Source organism: Equus przewalskii, chromosome 7 (genome assembly GCF_037783145.1).
Source record: "Equus przewalskii isolate Varuska chromosome 7, EquPr2, whole genome shotgun sequence".
In the NCBI taxonomy this organism is placed as follows: Eukaryota; Metazoa; Chordata; class Mammalia; order Perissodactyla; family Equidae; genus Equus; species Equus przewalskii.
In genome coordinates this window covers 49285889-49310132 of record NC_091837.1, presented here as the reverse complement: position 1 = coordinate 49310132, position 24244 = coordinate 49285889, and the positions used below count along the sequence as shown (strand labels likewise).

General features: G+C 35.3%; 1 protein-coding gene and 1 long non-coding RNA gene across 8 annotated transcripts in view; one reads left to right on the top strand and one right to left on the bottom strand.

Annotated features, from left to right (window-relative positions):
* The window catches only part of SS18 (SS18 subunit of BAF chromatin remodeling complex), an 80636-nt gene extending 76230 nt beyond the window's left edge, over nucleotides 1-4406 (top strand). For all 6 annotated transcript variants that reach the window (XM_008535756.2, XM_008535754.2, XM_008535757.2 and 3 more), the window contains one exon: nucleotides 2634-4406. In XM_008535756.2, coding sequence (XP_008533978.1) covers nucleotides 2634-2660 — 27 coding nt within the window. In that variant the 3' untranslated portion in view covers nucleotides 2661-4406. The remainder of the gene's footprint in view (nucleotides 1-2633) is intronic.
* The window catches only part of LOC103561246 (uncharacterized), a 69629-nt gene that overhangs the window by 42335 nt on the left and 3050 nt on the right, over nucleotides 1-24244 (bottom strand). The window contains exon 4 of one of the 2 annotated variants that reach the window (XR_011541957.1): nucleotides 1950-2046. The exons of the other annotated variant lie outside the window; for it this stretch is intronic. This is a non-coding gene — a long non-coding RNA (uncharacterized lncRNA). The remainder of the gene's footprint in view (nucleotides 1-1949; nucleotides 2047-24244) is intronic. 2 annotated transcript variants of the gene reach the window in all.

The window sequence follows — 24244 nt, the reverse complement described above, 5'->3', positions numbered from 1 at the left end:
ATAGATGGACACAAAGTACTTATTATAGTGCCTGACACATGGTAAGGTCTTAGTTATTGAGATATATTAAGTGTTAGCTTTTGTTAATAGTAGCCAGATTTCTTATTTTCATTACTTTAAGCTGTGTTACCAAAAAATTAATAGCTTCTACTTCTCATTACTGTGTAATCTTTACTTCTCTAAGCATTCTATACCATTTTTTTTTTTGAGGAAGATTAGCCCAGAGCTAACACCTGCTGCCAGTCCTCACCTTTTGGCTGAGGAAGACTGGCCCTGAGCTAACATCTGTGCCCATCTTCCTCTACTTTATGTGTGGGACATCTGCCACAGCATGGCTTGTGCATAGGTCTGCACCCAGGATCTGAACCGGGAACCCTAGGCCACTGAAGCGGAACGTGTGAACTTAACCACTGCACTACCAGGCGGGCCTGTCTATACCTATTTTTCACCATGCCTTTGCATTAGTTATTCCTTCTATTTGAATTGCCCCTTTTTCTTTTCTCTGCTGCTGTTCAAATTTTACTATTTTCTTAAGGCTCTCAAATTCTCTGAAATATTTTAGCTGTTAACCTATTTCTTTCTGATTTCTTGTACAACTTCTGTTCTATAATTATACTTTATTTATTTGCAAGTCTTACCTTCCATGTTTTTCATATTTATTGTGATGAGCATATAATATTTGCTCAATAAATGTTTATAATTGCTTGAATATAACATTTGGCATACTTTATTGAAGAAGTCTTATGTGTCAGGCACTCTTCAGTACTTGGGCATAAGGTATGAATAAGACCTAGTCCCTATCCTCAAAAATATGGTGGATAAATCATAGCTTATATTTATATAACACAGCGGTTCTTAACCTCTCTTCTTCTTTCACATCATTTGTAATATGTACAACTCACTTTCATCATTAATATCTCATTACACACATTCACTAGGGGAACATTTCCCTCCAGCATCAGGAGTTGCTTATTTATGATTCTTTGTAATTTTAAAAAGCCCTTTCTCATGCCCTCTCTTATTTAAGTGTCCTGACAAACAAATGAGGTAGGAATTAACACAGCCATGAGTGGAAAGAAAATTGAGATCCAGAGATGGAGATGTTACAGTCCCACCTTATAGGTGGAGAAACTGAGTCTCAGGAGCTTTTTTTAGACTAAAATACAAAGTTAACAATAGAGTTGGGACTTAAACTCAGGTTTAGTATTTAGGTAATCTAACAATTGCATAGTAAGTTCGTGTATGGTAAGCATTTATTTATATATCTAAAAATTTAAGCTTTGTATTATAGGAATCTTTAAGCAAATACCAAAAAGAGGAGTATCATGAATTCCTGTGTACCCCCCAACCAACTTCAGCAGTTATCAACATTTTGCCAATGTTGTTTTATGTAACTCCCAGTGCTACTTTTTCTTTTCAGAATATTTTAAAGCAAATCCTAGATTTGATATTCTACTCATAAATATTTCAACATGAGCATTGACTTTAAATTTTACTGAATATAACTCTGTGAAGTACATTAATAATTTTTAAATACCTTAATTCTATTTATAATGAATTGTTCCATTAGATATATAGCGACATTCAACAGATTTTCAAGTGTATCTACTTTTACGGAAATCTAAACTTTTAGTGTACTATTTTTTATGGTACAGAAGTATTTCAACTCTAGAATACTTTCTTGATATAAAATAATGTGACTTGGGAGGGGGAAATTTAACCAAAGGAAATAATTAGCTGATTATTTGCTTCTAATGAGTACTGTTTTTGGGAAATAGGTGCTTTTATAAGCATCTATTTTAAACACATTTAAGAAATTTTTGTGAAAATAGGTGTTTTATAATATATCTCTCTTTTCTTCTATTTTTATTCTCCTGTTTTACAGGAAAAAATGTTCTTTCTCTTCTCCAAAAGCTAACCTTAACAGTTGTATACTGGACATTATTTACCTCCCTTGTAGAATTTTGCTGCTTCATTCATCACCTCTTTTAAATCCTTCTCTCTTTTTCTCTCTCGTCTTGACAGACTATAGGCCTTCAGGTCTCCCTAATTAAAAGCAACAAAAACAAAACAACCTTCGCTTGATTTTATGTACCAGCTGTCTGTTTGAATACCTCTGCTGACACTTCATTGACATTAGGGAAAGGCCCAGATTATTTAGTATGGATAGCAGGTTCTTTTCCCTTTGTCTCCCAGATATCTTCCCATTCTTGCCACTTATCCCAAATGCCCTTGATGTTAATTAATAGTAATTATAATCTAAACAGTCACAAAGTTGTTACACTAACATATAATTTATTATACCCTCATATATGCTGCGGCATAGTATATATGAACCAGAACATCTCACTCATTCTTACTCAACTTAGTTCAACAAAATTCACCAAACACTTAAATTTTCACTATGTGGCAGGTGCTATTTAGGCTCAAAGACTCTGAGATCCATTTGCAATTGAATATAATATCAGAAGAAATTACAGAGATACTGTGTACTTAAATATATAACAATTTTTGTTTGTTGTAGATGTAGTTGCTTTTGTAGTGTAACAATTTAAGATTTATTTATAATTTGTTGCGCCAGACTATTATGGTCAAACTATTAATCTAATTATGTTTTTTAATTTGTCTTTTAGGGACAGTATGGAAATTACCAGCAGTGAAAAAGTACTTACATTCCAATAGCCAGTATCTATTAGCAGCCATATTGTCACCTCAGCACTGTGGACACCTCCCTGTGAAAAGATCCTTCCATTCCGTCTAGTTTTTGGAAAAAACCTAGTGGCTAAGTGGCTGTTTCATCAGTAAGCAGCCTTTGTGGCTTAGTTGTAAAAGGCTTTAGTAGCTCAAAAATACTCTTAATTTCACATTTCTACTCTAGATGGCAACATTGGACAGAAAATACAATGACATAACCAATTTGCAATGATTTCGGAACTGTGTTTCAAATGGACTGTTACAGACTGAAAGGTGTGAACAGCTTTGTATGTTTATGAAGGTTAAGGGAATTTAATACTTTTCCATAGATTCTTTTGTAAGGGGAAGAGGGAAATGTACACTTTTTACAGCAGCAATATTTTGTATATTATGTTTATTTCATGTGAATATGCAAGGCGGTACACTACGCTCTGGACAGAATCAGAAATCCTCTGTTAATGTGGAATGGAGCACGGTGGATGCTTGATTGTGTTGGTCTCAAAATGGTGTACTGTAACGACAAAGGTGAGGGAAAAGACAAAGCACACCATATGTCCACTGCTAGGTTCTTTAGAGGAAATTCGGATCCCTTTTATCTGTTAGATAATCAAGGGCACTGTGATACAATTTTGAGTAAAAAGATGTTTTTTAAAAGCTTTCCAGTTTTGTGGACTAAAACCTTTTTATAAAGATCATTTATAATACAGTTTTAAAATGTGATGGCAATAAGAATTACTTTGTGTTGGATCTGAAGAATCTTGGTAATAGTTTCATGTAAATGAAGTGGTAATCCTCTCCTAAAATAGCAATAACTGAAAATGGAAGTGTTAATTTTTCTTTGTTTGAGTAGTCAAGGAACTTAGTAATATCACAGCATTTTATAAATGATATCAAAGAAAAGTCAACATTGATCCAGTAATTTTATTTTTTAACATTAGAACGATAATTGATTTATATAATAGAATAGTTCAGGACACTTTACAAACCTTTATTTCAACTATCTTAACTGGAAATAATGCCATTTATAAAGGAATACTTTTTTCCCTTTTTTGTGTTGGTTAATGTAATGCAAAGAGATGTTTAGGAAAATGCTTATTGATGAGGTTTATTCTGATCTTATTAAAAACATAGAGGTTACATTCTAGATCACTTTGTTTATTAGCATGGCATATTTAATCATATTTGAGACTGTCCTGTGCCTGATTATTTTAGCTAAATTCAGGGATATTGCATTGGGCAGGAAATCATGCATTGAGAAGTTTATAACCACAATTATTTAAGCATAGTCTGAAAACATCTAGCCCAAAGGTAAGTTGCTATTTTCATCACAGTTGCCTATGCCTAGGGAATAAGACATATTCTTTGTAATTGAATTGGTTTTTCTCACTTCTAACTGGAAACAAAACAGAAGGGGCGCCATAAATTTGAATAACCAAAATGTACTATTCTCAACATACTGTAATCAAAAGGAGGAATTTCAGTGTGTCTCCGTGTGTGTATGAGAGTGAGTGTGTGTGTTTTAAGGTCAGAATAGGTTTTTTTCAAGATGGTCAGTAGAAAATGGACATCAAGTTTGAACAGCTAAAGCATGGACAGCCTTATTGTGATTGAAATGCTTATAGGTTCTGTGCCAATTTTCCACCACTGTGTACTTTGTTGCTATTTAAAACTGTATCAACTCTAACGGAAGAATAAATTATTTGTGATTTTAATTTTCTCATTTGTTTCTTTAAATTAGATCTCTTTGACTCTCTTGTTTTGTCTGGAGACTATGCTGTGGGTTTTTTATATAAGTTAGTCCAGTATAAGCAGAGTATATTTGTATTCTAGGACTTTATCAAAATTCTCTTGCTATGCCCAAGTTAATTAGAATTAACTGTTCAGTAATCAGCATGTTGTGTGGGCTGTTTGTTACAGAATTCTTTCTCTGAAAATGAAGTCCATGAGGCTATAATCAAGATGACTGAATTAGATAAATGAGTTGAGGAGACAAAATTGTACTGAACTCAACCTGGTGTAGATACGTTATCTCATTTGAAATAAGCTCAACTGACATTAAGAAATAATTTGTCTTGCCAACCCATCTTCTGTTGTCTTATTCTCCTTTTAATGGAAACTAAAATTGCAATTTTAATAAGCAGAATTTCCTCCAGGACTTTCTTCCTGGAGACTAGTGCATTTGCAAGGTTTAATTGTTTTATAACAGTCCTGTTTCGTAAAAGTTTTTAATTGGTGGTGACAAAAACTGCCTTACTCCTTTGATACCTAGTAAGAAAAGTAACTTTACTGGTACCTTTCTACCAAATTTTACATTCCCATATTGACTAGATAGTCTAAAACTGAAATTTTTATTTTATCAAAGTGTATTATAATGAAGAAATATCATACCATCTGGTAAAATTCCAGAAGCAAAATGTTACTAAGAAAAGAGCAAGGTGATTTTTTTATCAACATTTAAATTATTTAACTGGGCTAGTTTAGTTGTTTGAAAATATGTTAGTAATATTCTGTAGAGTTGTGGTGACACATTGTTTTGGGTTTTGTTTTTAATTTTTCCCTGGAATTTTCAAACATAAACACCAAAGTGGAGAGAATGGTATAATAAGCCCCATGTACCAGTAACCCAACTTATCCGCTTGGCAGCTCGTGGCCAATTGTGTGTTGTCTGTACACCAACCCACAAATTGAAGCAAACACAATGTCATTTAATTATTTCAGTAAGTATCTCTAAAAGATAAGTACTCTTTTAAAAAATACTTTGATACTTAAGGGCTCTTTCTGCTCCTAAAATTTTGTATTTTCAGTGTCAACAGTGAATTAGAAACCATCTCAGAATTTCTATGAATAAATCACTGCCTTTTCTTTCATTTTAAAAAGTCATTCATGTTAAATAATTAACACATTAACAGAAATAGATTATATAGAATGTGAGCATTCTCCATAATTTCTTCTCTTAAAGGTAACACTTATTAAAGGTTTGATATATTTCTTCCAATTTGAGTTTACACACATAAGCCAACATATATTATTGTTTTGTCTTTTTAACAAAAATGGAATTATCCTAGCCATACTGTTTTGTAACTTCCTTTTTTTTTTTTTTTTTTTGGTTAGAAATATCTTGAATGTTCCCTATTCTTGTATTGTTCCTAAGTTTTTGCTATTGCAAATACAAAGTTTTCATAAACTATCTGGCAAGGTTTTTTTGTTTGTTTTTCTATGCTTGTTGGGCTATTTTTACACAGTAAATTTCTGATATGTTAGCTGTAAGGCTGTGTGTATTTTAGAAAGTATTCCCCTAAAAGATATATTGCCAACACCAGATTATTAGCTTTGTTAATTTTTGCAATTCTAGTAGGCTTTAGAAAAATGCTATCAGATTTTAATTTGAATTACATTTGATTTATTTGTAAGTTTGAGCATCTTTTCAAATGCTTAATGACACTTTGAAATGCCTTTTAGTGTCCCTTGTCCATTTTTCTATTGTGTGTTCGTATAAGAGAGAGAAGAAATAATATAAATACATATACACAAATATATAATTATATATGGTTCTCTCTTTGCACATATTAATCCTTTGTCTCTTCTATATATTGCACATCTCTTCAGTCTGTTCATTATTTATTTATTTTCTTTTTAAGATTTTATTTTTTCCTTTTTCTCCCCAAAGCCCCTCCGGTACATAGTTGTATATTCTTCGTTGTGGGTCCTTCTAGTTGTGGTATGTGGGACGCTGCCTCAGCGTGGCTTGATGAGCAGTGCCATTTACGCACCCAGGATTCAAACCAACGAAACACTGGGCCGCCTGCAGCAGAGCGGGCGAACTTAACCACTCGGCCACGGGGCCAGCCCCTGTTCATTACTTTTTAACTTTGGTTATGATGTCTTTCACTGTATTAAAGTTTTAAGATTTCATGTAGTCAATTTCATAGCTTCTTGCAACCTCCCTAACTCTAAATTTAAAACTATATTCCCCATACTTCCAGTTTTCTAAAATTTATTGTATATGGTATGATTTAGAGCATTAACTTTTTTCCTCTATGAATAACTAGTTGTTTCAACATCCTTTATTGAATAAACCAACTGATTTGAGATGTCACCTTATTCTGTTTATTTAAAACATTAATTATTGTTAAGGCATGTTTGATTTATGTCATTTCAAAGACTAGTTTCATTTAAGTATAACTTCATTTAACTGGCATAAAGTCGAGAGGGTTTTTTCCCCCTATCAAGGTGTTTTTTATTGGATAAGAATTAACTACAAGAGTGTAAACAATGACTGCCTTCTTAAGAAAATTATAGAAATGTGTTTTTATATAGAATGACTAGAACCTATTGGAAAATTGTGCTTGGTGAAGTTTTCAAGCTTTTTAATTTTTGTACACTACTGATTAATTATCTTCATTGCTGCCCAAAAGTATCTCAATTTGATTACTACAAAAAAATTAACAAATCAATACAAAACCTTTTTTATGGTTTAAAACTCCAAGTCTCAGAAGTAGACAATACAATTTTCGTTAAAAGACCTATAGTAGGATGATTGTGTAATTTATTGGACAATCTGGGAAACTTTTGAGAATGAAAGGGAGATATTTTACACAAACACGCATATATGTGTACATACATACACATGCATACATATTATATATATATATGCTGTGTGTGTTATATACTTGTATATATGTGGATAAAAGTATGTATATATTTATCTTTTTCCTGATAGAGGTCCATAGTTTAAGAACTTAGATGTGTTAGTGATGCATTTATAAATTTTTATAGATTTATATGAATCTATAGTCTTTATCTTATATATATCTTCAATCTGTAATCTTATAAAAATAAGGCTATAATCTTTAATTGTCATAATATACTGAGAGGTCTTTCATGAAACAGTGCATTAAAAATAATTATTTAATGTTAAAATAGGTGAATAATCCTGAATATTCTGAGAGGTTTTCATCATTTGTGGCTTCTGTTAGGGAATACTGATTATTCCCCAATATTCTGCTCTCTTTTAAACATACTCCCCAAGTTTTGGGTGGGCACATGGCTGCCTACCTAGTGACTAAATTTAACAGCCTCCTTTGCAACTAGGTGTGGTCATACGACTTAAAGTTCAGTCCGTGGAACGCGAGCTGAAGTGATGTGTGCAGCTTCTAGATCACATCCTTAAAAGTGTGCTCCATTTTCTCTTTTCCATTTCCCAAGGGCTGGAACATGACATGTCAGTGGGGAGCTTTGGTCTTATAGGTTGGAAAAATATTCTGGAGAATGGCAGTGCAACTGGGTAGAATCAGAAGTCTCTCAAATGGCCTCTTGAAGCTTACTCCTCTACTGTCTGTCAGCTTGGACTTTGACATGTGAGAAAAATAACACATCTGTCTTACTAAGCTCTTTGTTACAGCAGCAAAGCCTGTACTTTAATGTAGGATCACGTGGTGGAGGGCCAGTTCATGACTACCCTGGCACGTATTCTGTACAGAGTCATAGTTTGTAGGAATGACAGTTTAGTGTATTGTGTGTGTAGTGTACTTCATAATTGTTCAGTTCATATTCTTGACTAATAAAGTAGGACAAAATTCTTTATACTTCCTTTAAGATCATCCTCTGCTTTCCATCATTTGAATGACTCAAGTGCTATTTTTAGTAACAATAGATTTAGTTAATTTAGTATTTATCATCTCTTTGGCATCTGTGTCGTAAATTTTATAGATGGCGTGATTTTTAAGTACTTATTTTGAGAATTCTGTTAGGTAGGGCTTCATAAAATCTTGCAGGTTTTTAAATTTGTTTTGACTTCTGATTTAATTTGTTCTTTGGACTCTTCTCTAATGCTTTCTTGCTGTTTCCTTAGATTTCTGACTGTCACGGTATGAAGTATGTACTTTAATTCTAGTTTTCCTTCCAACTTCTTTTGGGGGAAAAAAAGATATACTAAAAACATTTTTATTTTATACCTATTGTGGCTCTTATTATTCAGTGTAGGTCAAATATAAAGAATTTTATATAAACAGGAGGTGTGGCTTTATTAGCTATGGAAGGACATTTTGGAATAAAGATTATTTTTCACATACTATTTCATAAACATCATCAAACTTTTTAACTTTCAGCACTCCTGATATCAGTGGATCAAAATACTGTTTATAGCTATCAAGGATTTTATCTTCTATCAATATGACTATATTATAGAATTATTTCTGTTAATGCTTAGTAAATTAAGAGCAAGGAAGTGTGGCTCTGGCTCTCTTTTCAGTACTAATATTATTCTATCCATAGAAATCCTGTTTCCTGTTCATTAATTTCAGTATTCCATTCTTTCCCAAGATCGCACTTCACAGCAAGCTTTCATACTTCAAGCTCAACATGTTAGTGCTCAGTCCTCATTCCCACATAAACACAACCATTTTGAAAACATGAACTGATATTAATTACCCCCTTGGCACCAAAAAGTCAGGATTTCCTGATGCGGCACGCTAATGTAAAATGCATTAGTGCAAACGCGGGCTCCAAGGGGTAATACTCTCTAAATAAACACAGCAATGTTTTTCTTTATTCACGACTCTCAGGCTATTCTGAAAGTCATTCATTCTCCATACCCCCCCCCCCAAAAGCATTTTGAGTTTTAGTAAGTTATAACTAGATTTTCATAAGAAGGAATTGAATTCCAAGCTGCAAATCAGTGGCACTTAACTGTGATTCTTTGAAATAAAATCTACCTAAATGTTCCAATGATTAAATGGCTTGAACCATAATTTGTAGTAGTTTGTTGGAAGGTAACAGTTTACGTTTAATCATTAGTAGCACTGAAAATGTGTCATTTTGGCTTAAAAATTTCTTTGGAAATAGAGAATGAGCAAGAAGTTTAGTAACATGAGGTCAGAAAGAATGAGTATGGGTTTTTTTGGTTGGTTCTGGTGTGGGTGTGATTTTGGGTGTTTGAACATTCCATGTAGACTTTTGGACAAGTAGGCATTGTTTCATGCTTTGGTGTGTCCTCTTCAAGCATGTAGCATGACAGTGATGACGACAACTACTACTACTAGATAAAACAAAAAAGTGAACCAAACCAGAGAGAGCCAGGCTCAAACAAGCTTAGCATCTGTATGGAACAAAAATGGTGCAAAAATATAAATTGGTGAGTGAGGTTGAAATCTTGGGCACCTTGAGTTTTGAGACTAGCAGCTGGTAGTGGTACTGGAGAAATTGACTCCTGTGAAGTCATAGAGACTGAAAGTATTACATAAGATCAGATACTGGAGCCAGGGTTACTGCCTGACATCAGAGGCTAGAATATGACTCTCCCTCACTGTTCCCACTTAATAGGAGGCTTTAAAAAAGAGCTTGCTGTAGCTGGCCACTACCTAGGGCCTTGTTTTGAGGAAGCTGAGCATAATGATACTGGAAAATACATATTTAACTCCTTGATCTGGAGCTGATCTAAGGTACTCTGAAGCTTGGTAATTAGGTCTAAAATATTCCTAAAACAATCATTGTAGGGAAGACATTTTCAAAGGTTTGGTTCTGGACTTGGTCTAGGAGTCCAGGGGTACAAGTGGAAGTATAGAAGGAAGGAGGAAGAGAGAAAAAATAAAAAGTCAAGTGAAACCTCCTACTTTAAATAAACCCATGAACTAAAATTTCAAAATATGTCAACAAAATCATTTGGCAGAATATGTATTCCTTCCACATAAAGTTAATTTTATAGAGCAGTCTGGTATTTTAAAATATGAATGTTTAGGATGCTCAAGGAAATAAATCCATTCACGTATGTCCTCAAATGTGAAATTATAAAACAAAAACGTGGAGAAATGAAACAGGTGTATATAGAAACTATTGAGAAATCTTACCAGTAAAAAGTATAATTACTGAAACAAGCTCAGTTGATGTAAACTGTAGGCTGGACACAATTGAGGGAATTTGTGAATTAGATGATAGTGTGAGAAATTGTCCCACACCAAAGCACAAAGAAACAAAAAGATTTAAAAATATATATATGAAGGAACATTTAAGAGATATGGAAGTGAGTGCAGAGTTTTAATAAGATAGCTCCAGAAGAAGGAGAAGGATTGATAGGAAAGCAATACATAAAAAAATAAAGGCTGACAGTTTTCCACAACTGAATCTATAAATACTCAGATTGTGAATTTGCCCTAAGTCTAATCAGGGCAAAGAAAAGTCAATCCATATCCAGATACATTGTAATAGTGTTCAGTTCAAAATCTAAAAACTGCCTGAGGGAAAAGGCACATTAGCTGTAAAGAAGCAAACTTTAGACAGGAGAATTCTCTGCAACAATCAAGATACAGGAGTCAAGTACTGAGGGAAAATAAGTCAACCTAAACATTATACCCAGCTAAACTGTAATTCTATAGTGAGGACAAAATAAAAAATTTTTAGACTTAGAAAGACCAAGAGAGTTTATCATCCATAGAAGATGTACTTCAGCAAAAAATAATCAGAAGACAGTATAGGATGCAAAAAAAGAATAGTGTTACATAAGATTTGTCAAATGTAATTATCCATAGGAAACAACTTCTTTTTTGGGTACAAAGCAAAGGTAAAGTTAAATATGGTAGATTGATTGCGTTCATGACCTCAATTCTTTACCCCTTTTTGAGCTCGTGGCCCTTTGCCATGGGATTTTGCAGTTCCTCTCACTGAAGAGAGAGTTAATGTTCTTGTCCCTTGATTCTGCATCTGGCTGCATGACCTGATTTGACCAGTGAGGTGTTAGCAGATGTGACTCATACAGAGTCTTGTAAAAGCACTGGTGCAGTTCTGCCATTGCCAGGGAAATCTGTCCGGGCTAACCTGCTGAAGGAATGTGAGAGACTTAGATGCAAAGCTGCATGAACACAGCTGACACCAGCCTGCTTCAACCAAGATCAGCAGAGCCACCCAGCCAACCAGCCAGCTGACCACAGACGCATAAGCAAGTCTAGCCCAGATCAGCTAGACTCTGCAGGCTCTTAAGCTAAGTAAATGTTTATTGTTGTATGCCACCGATTTGTGTGTGTGTGTGGTTCTCTGTTATGCAGCATTATTGTGGCAATTAGATAGCTGATACAATAACAAGATACAAGATAGGAAGCATGATGAATGAATGGATAAAGCGTGCTAAGGGGCTTTCATGTTCAGGATAATAGACTGAAAAACTTTGGACTCTTGGAAATTTTTCAAGTAAAATGATAAGAGTAATGTTAAAAATATTAGTGTAAAACATATGAGTCGTTATTTCAAAAAGAGAAATAGAATTCAGAAATTTAAAGAGCCAGAAAAAGGGAAGAGAAGAAATAGAGGAAATAGACTAATCGAATGGAAGTAAGGAATAAAGGGGGAAAAGGTGGCAGAAAGTCGTAAAAGGATATGATAGAATTATATCTAAATCCATCAGTAGTCACAATAAATATAAACAGATTAAGCTTATTTATTAAAAGACATTATTGGAGGAAACCCAACTATATTATTATTAAGAGCTAATACTAAAAATATAGCAAAAAGTAGAAAATAGATACAGGTATACTAATATCAAAGATACAGGTATACTAATATCAAAGAATTGAAAGCCACAGCATTAATAGGAATAAAGAAGGATCCTAAGTAGTAATAAATAGAAAAACCATTTAAGATATAATAACTTTGGAATATTTAAAGTGAAAACCGAATTACAAGCAGAATTGTAAAACTGCAAAACCATAGTGGAAAGATTTTAATCTACTCTAGTAGAAACTTGGCTCAGATGGACAACAATAAGGCTATAAAACAATTCTATCCAATAGAAATATAATGTCAGCCACATATGTAATTTAAATATTTTTAGTAGCTACATTAAAAATATAGAATCAGGGAAACTATTTCAATAATTATTTTATTTAACCCAATATATCCAAAATGCTATTTCAACATATATAAAATTCACGAGACATGTCACATTCTTTTTTTCATAGTAGGTTTTAGAAATCTAGTTTGAATTTCACACTTAGACTAGTACATCACTAGTCTTTCAAGTGCTTAGTAGCCACATCTGGACAGTAGCTACCATATTGGATAGACTTGATGCAAAAAATCCAATAGATAGAGACTCCTGTACCTGGCAGAGCATACATCTTTTTCAGGTATGTGTAATATTTACAAAAATTGACCTTACACTAATTTACAAAAGAAGTCTGATAAAATTTTAAAGAATCACTGTTACATAAATTACTTTGTCTGACAACAGGACGTGTGCTAGAAACCTTCAAAATTTGTTAAACAACTTGTGGTTAAAGAGAAAATCACAGTATAAATTAAAAAAATTTAAAACTAAGCTACAATAAAAGTTGTCAATATCAGAACTTGTGAGATGCTGATATAACAGTTCTTAGAAGTAAATTGGTGGCCTTAAATGCCTTTATGTAAAAACAAAAATAGGATTATATCTAAATCCATCAGTAGTCACAATACATATAAACAGATTAAGCTTATTTATTAAAAGACATTATTGGAGGAAACCCAACTATATTATTATTAAGAGCTAATACTAAAAATATAGCAAAAAGGTAGAAAATAGATACAGGTATACTAATATCAAAGATACAGGTATACTAATATCAAAAAACAAAAAGATGGAAAATAATTTCAACTGTAGATGAGGCAACCAAAATTAAATGCAGATAATATAAATATAAGGAAGGATTTCAAAGGGAATAATAAAGATAATAGCATAAATTAATGAAATAGACAACAAAAAAATAGAGGATCACCAAAAAGAGCCAAATCTGTTTTTTCCTGAAAATAAACAAAAGCTATAAATTGACAAGAAGAAAATATTGAGGCATAAGTAAGCAGTTTTAGGAAAAAGAGGAATATAAGTACAAATGTGCTATATATTCCAAATATTTGCTAAAAAGTACCGTAAAAGAGCTATATAGCAAGCTTGATTATGAACTTCCTGTATTCGATGTTAATATCACAAAATATAAATGGGTGTGACATAGGATGTTGTCTCTGGCCCCTTTAGGAGCTGTGACTAGATTTAGGAGTCAAACTGAATTTTTTAATTGCCTATAGCTCATTTATGAATTTTCTCTTTGCCTAAAGGGAGTCACTGTCATCTCCCCGAAGGCAGGGACTTTGTTTTTGTCTACTGCTGGTCACTCAGTGCCTGGAGTAATGCCTAATATGTAATTAATTGGGGTTCCATAAATATTGATTGAAAGAGTATCAGGAATGTTGCTTGTGGATTATGCAGAAATTTAGGATTCATTTATTGTAAATGAAGTAATAAAACAGATGGGTTAGAGATAAAACTCAGGGCTTTAACACAGATCCACAATGCCTTCTCCACAATTCCACAATCCTGACCTATCCTGAGGTCATCTGCCTGCAAAACCTGGCCTGACCTATGATGAGGTTATTTATAGTCTGTCCTTATCTGACTCAGATTTCGCTGGAGGTGTCATATAATATACTGTATATGCACACATCTGGTCTTAGGAGTTTTGGATATGGAACTGTGAACCTGTGTAACTGTCTATACTTAAGCTGTGTAATAGAAGGATACATTTCATTTTTAAGTAGGCCAAGGGTAGTTGTCTGGTCATACGGGTGATTTATTAATGAATTATAGCATTGCAATTTTATGGTTATAAAATGGTAAGCATAGCTAACTTTGTCCTATTTTCCCTTGCTAATAAAAAAAATCTCCTTAGGGGAATATATTTTTGTGGGAATGCAGACGGAGAGTAATGACATTGATGACAACGTTCTTCTTTATTTTGGTCTCTGTTATCCTCTATTCTGTGCCCAGAACTAAACTTGCTAGAAAAACATGTGCTATTTTGCTCTTTCATCAATATAGCCAACTATATGGTACAGATAATGATCTTACCATCATGAACTTCCTTTGGCCTCCCCTCTTCACATCTCTCTCCTAGGCCTTGGCTGCATGCCCTTTCTACCTTAACAATGCTCCTTCTATTTCCCAGTGTTTCTCCCTCCCTCTGTGTTACACTCCCCAAACAATCTGTTACATTCCAAGTGGCTTTCCTTACTGCATAATATTCATTCAATCACATTCAATCAAGGTGTCTGTTAAATCTGTCTCCTTTATTAACATTTTATGGCTTCTAAGCATTTCCAAGTTCCTCTAGTAGAGGGGTGATGGGCTTCTGGCCTGGCCTGTAATAATTTCTCTTTTTCTATGAATAATAGATAGCAAGAGCTCCTCAGTGACATTTGTGGGATCTTATATTTTGGCTGATGCATCAATAAGTTTGCCACAATGGAGAAAGGAAGATGTATGAAAATTCAGGCTAAAAAGGATAAGCCATATTATATCACTTCATTTGTGGAAACTCAGATCTAAAATTATCTTCAGAAGAAAATACTACCTTCTAGTTTGAACTGAATGTACTAATATTTCATCTCATCTAAGACCCATTTAGTTCATATTTTAACATCTTTGAAATTGGGATTTTTTTTTCTTTCTTGATAATACATAAAATGATGATTACTCTTTCAATTAATGGTGCTTTCGACTAGATGAATTATAATATAAATGTTTTTAAAAGTATACCATATTATTTTCATTTTCTTAATAGACTAATACTTCTTAGAACCTATAATAACCTAAAGATAAAAAGCATGTAATAGAAAAACCATATCTTTTCAAAATAAGCATACTATATTACCTTTACTATCTTTTGCTTAATCATTTCTCCTATTGTAGAATATTTGGCTTTTCTTCTGGAAATTTCTGGTATCAATATTGCTGAGGTGAACATTTTTGTACATATGCTTAGTCTATAGAGGGGCAGTATAGCAGAGTAGTTAAGGATATAGGATTTGGAGTCACATTGCCTGGGTTTGAATCTTGGTTTCTTCACTTACTGGTTATGAAACCTTGGGCAATGACTGAACCTCTCTGTGCAGCAGTTGCTGCATCCCTGATTAGCGATAATATTATACTTACTAACCTCAGGATTGTTGTACAGATTAACCTAGTTAATATACATATATTACTCAAACTTCCTAATGTCATTACATGTTAATACATTAGATAGAGTAGTGCTTGGCACATAGTAAGTGCTATGGAAGTATAAGCTCTTATTATTTGGGGTTATTTATTTAGGATAGATTCCTCAAAGTGGTATTATCTTGTCAAGGGTATAAATATTTTCTAAGGCTCTGGGTGAATACTGCCACATTTCTTTCCAATAAGATTTTATTAATTTGCACTCCTGCAATGGATTGAGTATATTTTATGCCACCCTTGCCAATTTTTAGCATTTTTTAAAAAATTCTTTGTAATTATTTTATTATATTTTTTATTTTAATAATTTTTAGCATTTTTAATGATAAATCTTTGTTAATCTCATAGATAAAATGGCAATTTTTTTCTAATATTTATTTCTTTGGTTATTAATATGGTTGAATTGAAATATTTTCCTGTGTGTTAGCCATTTGTATTTTCTTATTCTTTTATCTGTCGATTTATCTATTGCTTAATGATTTAAAAGGGTTTCTTACATATTTCTTACATATTTGGATTAGTTCAATAGGGCTTATACAGATGTACAAATATTACATTTGTGTTTACTTTTTAAATGATTATTTGAGTACCAAATTTGAGTATACTGCTTTTTTTTTTTTTTTTTAACTGTGAAGTATTAACAGTGAGAAATCTGGGTATACTGCTCCACAAGCTTTAGTGAATTCATATAGTTGGGGAGCCATCACAATCCAGTTTTAGAATACTTCCATCACTCCAAAACATTTCCTCATGCCCATTTGTAGACAATGTCTGTTCCTAGCTCTGACCCAGCAACCACTGATCTGCTTTCTGTTACTATAGTTTTGCCTTTTCTAGAAATCTTGTGTAACTATAGACATACAGTATGTTGTTTCTTGTTTCTGAATTTATTCACTTGGCATGATGATTTTGAGAATCATCCTTGTTGTGCATATCAGTAGTTTTTCTCCTTTTTCGGCTGAGTAGTATTCCTGTATGGATATACCACATTTTGCTTTTCCATTCATTGGTTGATGGACATTTGCATGGTTCTCAGTTGTAGGCTGTTATCAATAATGCTGTTATGAGCATTTGCTTACAAAGTCTTTGCACGTCCGTATATTTTCATTTCTCTTGGGTAGATATCTTGGAGTGGAATTTCTGAATTTTATGATCAATGAATATTTATGTTTTTAAGAAACTTCTAAACATCCACAAAGATTTTAGAGGGACCATGAAGGGTTCTAGTTTGATGAGCCCATGAGATAGCTAATTTGGAGCTGCTTATAGACGATTGCAAATCTAAGGACAGAACCAAGGAGACAGGTGGGGCTGGAGCTAGAGAGTCATGAGTCATAAAGCACACGGGTGACATTTGAAGCCATGGGAATGGATGGGACGACCTGAGGAGTTCATGTAACAGAAGGAGGATTGGACTCCTAGACGCATAAGCATTTGGGGGAGTGGGTAGATAAAGAGGATTAGTGAGACAATGTGAGAAATCAAGAGGTAGAGGAACCAGGAGAAATTACGTCACAGAAACTAAGGGAAGAAAATTTTATACAGTAAGTGGTTATCTGTCATCTCTGCATCCAGACATTACCTCCAACCTTTCTGCAGTGGCCGCCTAACCCTCTGGCAGAATCTGTTTAGTCAGGATATCTTCAAAATTTCCTAGGCTGAGGTTCCTTTTAGAGGCAGAACTTCTCAAACACAGCCTCCTACTCTGTGTCTGTAGACACCACTTCAGCCTGCCTCTCACCTGCACACTTCTTTCTGGAGTGAGTCAGCCACCAGGCTACTGTACTGTGTCCCCCAGACTCCAGGAACTTCAGGTGATACCTTCCAAAGTAGTTCTGAGTGGCATCCTGGGCTTTCAGTGAGGGGACTACTCATGCGGGTATCACTCATAGGCCCCTGAAAACTCTCTTCAGGGAAATTTCCATTTTCACATCACTTTACTCCTTTTATGCCCTTAAGGAGAGCGTTGGGAAAAAAGTCTTAGCTGCCTCCTTAGCAAAACCCTGTGTAGGTGGGCTAGCACCTTTTTTGGAGTGTATTTTAGACTTCAGACTAAAGTAAGGCTAAAAAGTCCCACTTTAATACACTAGATTTCCAAGCACTTCAGAGTGCTCAGCAAAAATGAATTTTCAGTAAATGTTGAGTGAATGAAGAAACGATCCCATAAATGAATTGATGATTTTCATTCCTGGTCATCACCTCTTGGTGTCATTTCATACTTTGTTGGCCACTCCCTCTTGCTTACATCACTCTCTCCCTCGGCCCCCTGACTGCCTTCTGCTGCCTCTGTTCCTGTTTCTTCATCGGCTATTTCTCATCTTCTCCCCATGCTCACTTTTTACTGCCTGCTCTTTAAATGTTGGTTTCCTCCAGCCTTTCATCCTCACTACCTTCTCTTATCTTCTTATTAAATCTTATTTAACCGTATCTTCTTATTCTCCCTGGGGGAATTTCATCTATATCCCTGCTTTGACTACTACCTATACACTTTCCGTCCCAGCCCAGACCTCTCTACTTTACTTTAAACCAATGGTTTGCTGCAGCCAGCTTGTACCAGCTTGTGAGAGCCAATAGCTAAATTTTCGGGAAGTTTGTTAGCCAATTGCTAAACCCAGCTATTACAAAACTGTATAAATTTACAATTGAGTAAATTATATTAAAAACAAAGGTAATAAGTACTTGACTCATTGCTTTCTAACAATTTTGCTACTTTTTAAAAATTATCAGTGCTCTTGAGATTTTGTACATCTGTGGTATTTGTATGTTGGAAATACTATATGATGGTGTGGTCCTGTGCATCTCTTCCAACTCTGCATTCAGCAATGTCATGTTGGGAACTTGAAAACTGCCACAGTGGGAGTATTTACACTGTGGAATTACTATGGAAATCAAGAAGTACTATGAATCAGTGCTTACTTTATTGTTTTATTGATTGTCTACACTTAAGAAAGAGACTGAAAAAATGTTAATAATGTAGATGAAGCTTAACAGCATGTCGTGTCTATAGCTGTTAGCTCGTGAAAAAGTTGAGGAAGTATTATTCTAATATTCAAAAGTATCCGGTTCAGCTGAGAAATTGCTCATATCATTGATGAACAAGAGAAGTTCTGATCCAGGTCTTCACTGTTTCACTTCCTCTTACTTCTTTTTTTTTAAGATTTTATTTTTCCTTTTTCTCCCCAAAACCGCCCATACATACTTGTATATTTTTAGTTGTGGGTCCTTCTAGTTGTGCTGTGTGGGATGCCGCCTCAGTGTGGCTTGATGAGCGGTGCCGTGTCTGCACCCAGGATCCGAACCGGTGAAACCCTGGGCCACTGAAGTGGAGCGTGCGAACTTAACCACTCGGCCATGGGGCTGGCCCCTTTTACTTCTTAGCATAAATATAAAATCAACCATATTCATATCATAACTGCATTCATTCATCAGTTGCAATTATAGGTTAGCTGTGGATAGAAGAGCTTGGCAAAAGTTAACGAAAACATTTTGTGAGAGTTGATTGGTGGTATGGAGTTTACAGTAAAGAGTATTATGTACTTTATTATTATTTGTAAATTGGTCACTACGTGTCCTTCATATCAGTAAAATATATAAAATCTTATATATGTATATAGGCATGCATTCCCCCCTCCACCAGAGAGCCAGTTAAATATTTACCAGCACATCACTTCTTGAAACCTTCAATATCAAATGCCTATTAGACATTTAAAGTTTAAGATGATAGGCATCTCAGACTTAACATGTCAAAAACGGAATTCATTTTCCTCCTAAAATCTTTTCCTCTGATACTCTGTGTCTTAGAGAATTACACTACCCTAGGAGGTAAAAAAATAAAAACAATAACTAGAGATTGCTTTTTCAATATGTCTCGTCTATGAAGGCCAAAAAGAAGATAAGAGGGAGATAAAGTGTTGGTGGTGTTTTTTGTTTAGTTTGGTTTTAAGAAAGGATGATCTTGAATAATTCATATGGAAAGAGGCCTTGGAAAGGGGAGGATTAGAAGCTCCAGGACAGAGGAGGAATAGATGATGGAGCAAAATCGCTGATGAGGAAGGGAGAGGGCAGGATCGAGAGCACATTGCTCTTGGACAGAGGAAGTCTTCTCTTCCACACCGACAGGAGGAAAGGAAATAAGGATGAGCATGTGAGTTAGGTTGAGTTCCCTAGGAGCAGAGCCTGGGACGAGATTCTTGTTCAAATGATTTTGGGGAGGTGAGTGTTCTCAGGAGAGGGAGAAAGAAAGAAGTTAGGAGAGGCCAGGCAAGAAAGCTAAGCAAGAGTGTGTTCTTGACTGGAAACTGACCCCTTCAGTCTGGTTGTGGAGGGAGGGGCTGCATCACAAACTGCACCATAAATAAGGTTGCCTACCTTGAGGCAGGCGACAGCCCTTTTCCTGGGGCCAGTCACTCATTGGTTGGGGTCTGCCTGCCAGGAGAGTGGTGCATAGCCTTCCAGACTAGGTGGATCCTGTCTGACTGAGGGCAGTTCTCCAGGGAAGGCCATAGCTGTGAATTTTAAACAACCTTCCCTCAGAGCAGCTGAGGGACAGGAGCATGTGCCAGTAAAGGGGATCTGAACACCCACTGTAGTGTGGATACATACATAGGTATATGTTGGGGACAGGTGGAAGGGGAGAAGAGATTGACAGCTTGTGATGAGTGGTCTCTATCTCTGAGTAATCCAAATTAACTGCTGAGGGTGGGGAGGAACTGGGTGGGAGCAGAGAGCTTGACTAGGCTGGGAAGGTTTGGAGCAGCTGCTATATGTAGGCAGTGGGAGAGGGGCTGCCCTGGGCAGTGCTCAGGGTCCAGTCCCTGTTGGAGACCATGGAGTGGGTAATGACAGCACTTTACATTGTTGTTTAACTATTCATCAGGGGTCTCAGTGTAGGAGTGCAAAAGTCAGGTGGTTGGCTTGACCCAGTGTTGGGATTTTGCTGGGTAAGTGTAATGCAAGCAGAAAAAGGGGAGGCATGAGGATGATGGGGAGAGTTGTAAGGCTCTTACTACCTTTTAGGAAGACAGAAATGTACACAACAAATCACAGGGCAAGACACTGTGCTCTCTGTGCATTGATAGCAGTACAAAGTAGTGGGTAAGATCAGAGAAGACACTGAAACATTTTCAGAGCTGAGGATGAGAATTTCTTGGCTTTCTATAAACAAGACTGCATTTGAACTGCCTCTTTAAGGGCCAATAGGGGGAAAAAATTCTCCCTGGGAGAGGATGGAATGGAATGGTGTGGAAAAAATGCGTGAAAGCAATCTGGTTAGGGACCTATGATTTAAACGTATGGTAAACCCATGGTAAGTAAGATCAGATAGAGGGGTTGGCATTGGCTCTTGTCCAAACTCAGCCCCATTCTCAAACAGGGGCAGGCTAAATTTCTTATATTGGAGGCAGGGGTGCCGGTGGGTTGGGATAGAGGCCTGGCCAGGGGAGTGGCAGGTAACCCAATTTTTGGAAGTAGGGAGGCAAAGAGTGTTTTACCACATCCTAGTAGTTTTCTAGACTTATCTCTGTGGCTGTGAAATGGATATCAATTAATCAAGAGGTAACTGGGATGGTTGGAACTGCCTTTGACATCGTAGCCAGCCATGAGCCCAGAATTGTCCCTATTGATATTTAAACCAGAGTAGACACCACTGCTAGTAGACAAACCAGACCTGGACCAAATCATATTTGGATCAGCACCTGACCTAGAACTACTAGCAGCTAGATGTGCAGGCTCCCCCAAACTTTACAGTAACACATTTTGCTCAATCGAATATTTTGGTTTCTGCACATGTGGGATTTTGGTGGGGTTTTATTGTGTTTACGTGGTATGGAGGACAGAGAAAATAAAAATAGTGAAAAGGTATTTTTAGTTGAAAAAAATTATGAAAGTAGCACATATTCATTATAAATAATTCAAATAATGTAGGAGTATATGAAGAAAAAGCAAAAATAAAATAATCATTCCCTCCACCCCCTCAAGACAACCCTTTCTTCCTGGAGATAATCATTAACAGCTCACTGTATAGCTTCTCGCACATACATAAGCACATATAGAATTTACATGTATTTATGAATATATATATAAATGTTATACATAGTATTCTGGTCTTTAACCCACTGCTTTTAAGTCAATGATATATCTTGGGTATTTTAACATGATTGGCTTTGCCTTTTCTCATAGTTATCTGATATTCCACGATATAGAAGCATCATTACTTATTGAACAAATTCCCCATTGATGAGAATTTAAGTAGCTTCTCCTTTTTTATAATTTAAACAATAGAACAATGAACACTCTATGTATCCTTCTTTTTGTATTTTGCTAATTATTTTAGGTAAATTTTACAAGTGGAAATATTGGTCAAAAGGTGTGATATTTTTACATATCAGTTAAATAACTGATACGTATTGCCAGACAGCCTTCCATAAATTTTCATAAATTTACTCCCCAGCCAACGGTGTAGAAGAGTGCTTGTTTCTTTAGCAATATTTCTATCTGATTTCTTAAAGTTAATTTTTAAGAAACTATTTTTAATAATCTTGGTGATAAAAGATAACTTGTACCAGGACTGCTGATATTGCTGATAGAAAATATTCTCTGGGTAGTTGAGTTCAAAAGTGTGTTTAGGAGTTAACTTTTCTGAGGGCCTGTGAGTTTTATTGAGTTGGTGAACATGGTGTAAAAATCCTGGGGCTGCTGCCTCCATTTCTCATTTAGCTGAAACTCCCAAAATTTGTGGAGGTAAAATTCACCTCTATGGTTGGAGGCAGTAACTTGCTAGAACCCTTTTTAAAAGTTTAGTTGTGATATGCAGAAACAGAACTCTCAAAATCTTTTAGTGTGTGGGGAATGCTTCTCAAAGAATCTAAGCTTTCCATATTATAGAGCCATTCTAAAGCTCTTTAAGTTTAAAAAGAAAAATGCCTTAGATTTTTTTTGTCAGTAAGAAGAGAATAGGTTCATGTCAGCCGTAAGAGTTGTCATATGTGCAAATGAAAACATACATATAGATGGAAAGAAATTGAAAACATCATCATTATAACAAATATTTTGTTAAAAGTTTGTGTTTTTGTATCTCAGGTCCATCTGGATCTGTCTCTGGACCATTTTTCCAGAGTTTTTTTGATACGCAGCTTTGAAACAAAATGTCATTTGAATTCTTAGGCTCAGTTCTTCACCCTTCCTTGCCTTCACATCCTTGCTGGATCCTCATGATGTGGATGGAGTGTACTTTCTTGCTCCTTGACTTTGGGCTTGGCAATATGCCTTGCTTTGGCTAACAGAATGGGGTGGAAGTTTTAGTTTTGAGTTAGTTTAGTTTTGAGGTGCACATGCTCTGGCTGGCTCACTTGTTCAAGGAGAATGAGAGGCACGTGGAGCAGATCCAGCCTTGTGTGTGAAGCAGAACCACCCCAACTGATTCACAGAACCATGAGAACAAGTGCTTATTGTATGTCACTAGTTTTCCTGATTGTTATGCAGCATTGTTTTGGTAATAGCTAACTGATACACCTATTTTTTAAGTTCTTAGTTCTCCTATAATGTGTCCGCTGATTTTTAAATTCAGTCTGGTTACCTCAAATATGTTTTGTATTTGATGCTTATGATCTTTATTTCGCACAAGCATTTCTTAGTGAAATCACAGTCTAAGAGAAAATTCACCCAACTTTGTTTCCTCATATACTGGTAAAAATAAAAACACAGGCTCAATTTTATTTTTCTCAAATCCCTATTTAATTGTAAATAAACTTTGCCTGTCCTTTTAAATTCTATGCTAGGGTCATGACAATGAGAAATAGATACTGAAGTTCTTAAAATGTTTCCTTTTTGCATTCGGTTTTCAAAATTCTCTTCATGTCATGCAAGTCTGAAAGGTTAAAAATAGCTGTACCTCCAGAGACTTCTTGGGCTGTATTCTTCCTTGGGTTCCTCTAAGCTTTTCCCACCCAAACTGGGTCATCATCCCCGTCTAATTTAAAAATCTCCCAGATCCAATGCTCTACAAAAATCAATGAAATCTTTCCCACCAGGAAATCCCAGCAGCCACACATTATATTCTCTGGTCTGATTCTGCCTGAGTTTGATTTTATATACTCTATTGTAATAATTTATTAACTTGATAAAATCTGCTGACTCCTCATGGAAAATATTCTGTTTATATTTTTATATTTCCAGCAGTTTTCTTTCCATAGCCTTTATTATTGAGTATTTACATGAGAATAGGGCCTTTGTTTTTTAAAAGTTCATCTGGGCCCTCTGTTTATTGTCTCCCCTGAAGTCCCAGCCCTCTGTTTGTGACATACATCGTGCTTTTCATATTGAAAGCACTCAATGAACCCTGAATAATTAATCTTCCCATCGTTTCTGTGAGTTACCTAGGTGAGTTGAATTAGCCCCACTTTTCAGTCCGGACAACCTGGAGAGAGATAGGACACTGAGGATGTCCAGGTTCATCTCTTGTACTAGATGAAGCCCCTCTCCTTGGTTACAGTTAGTTCTGCTGGGTTATTATCATGTATATTATATTAGGCGTGCTTTTTCTCT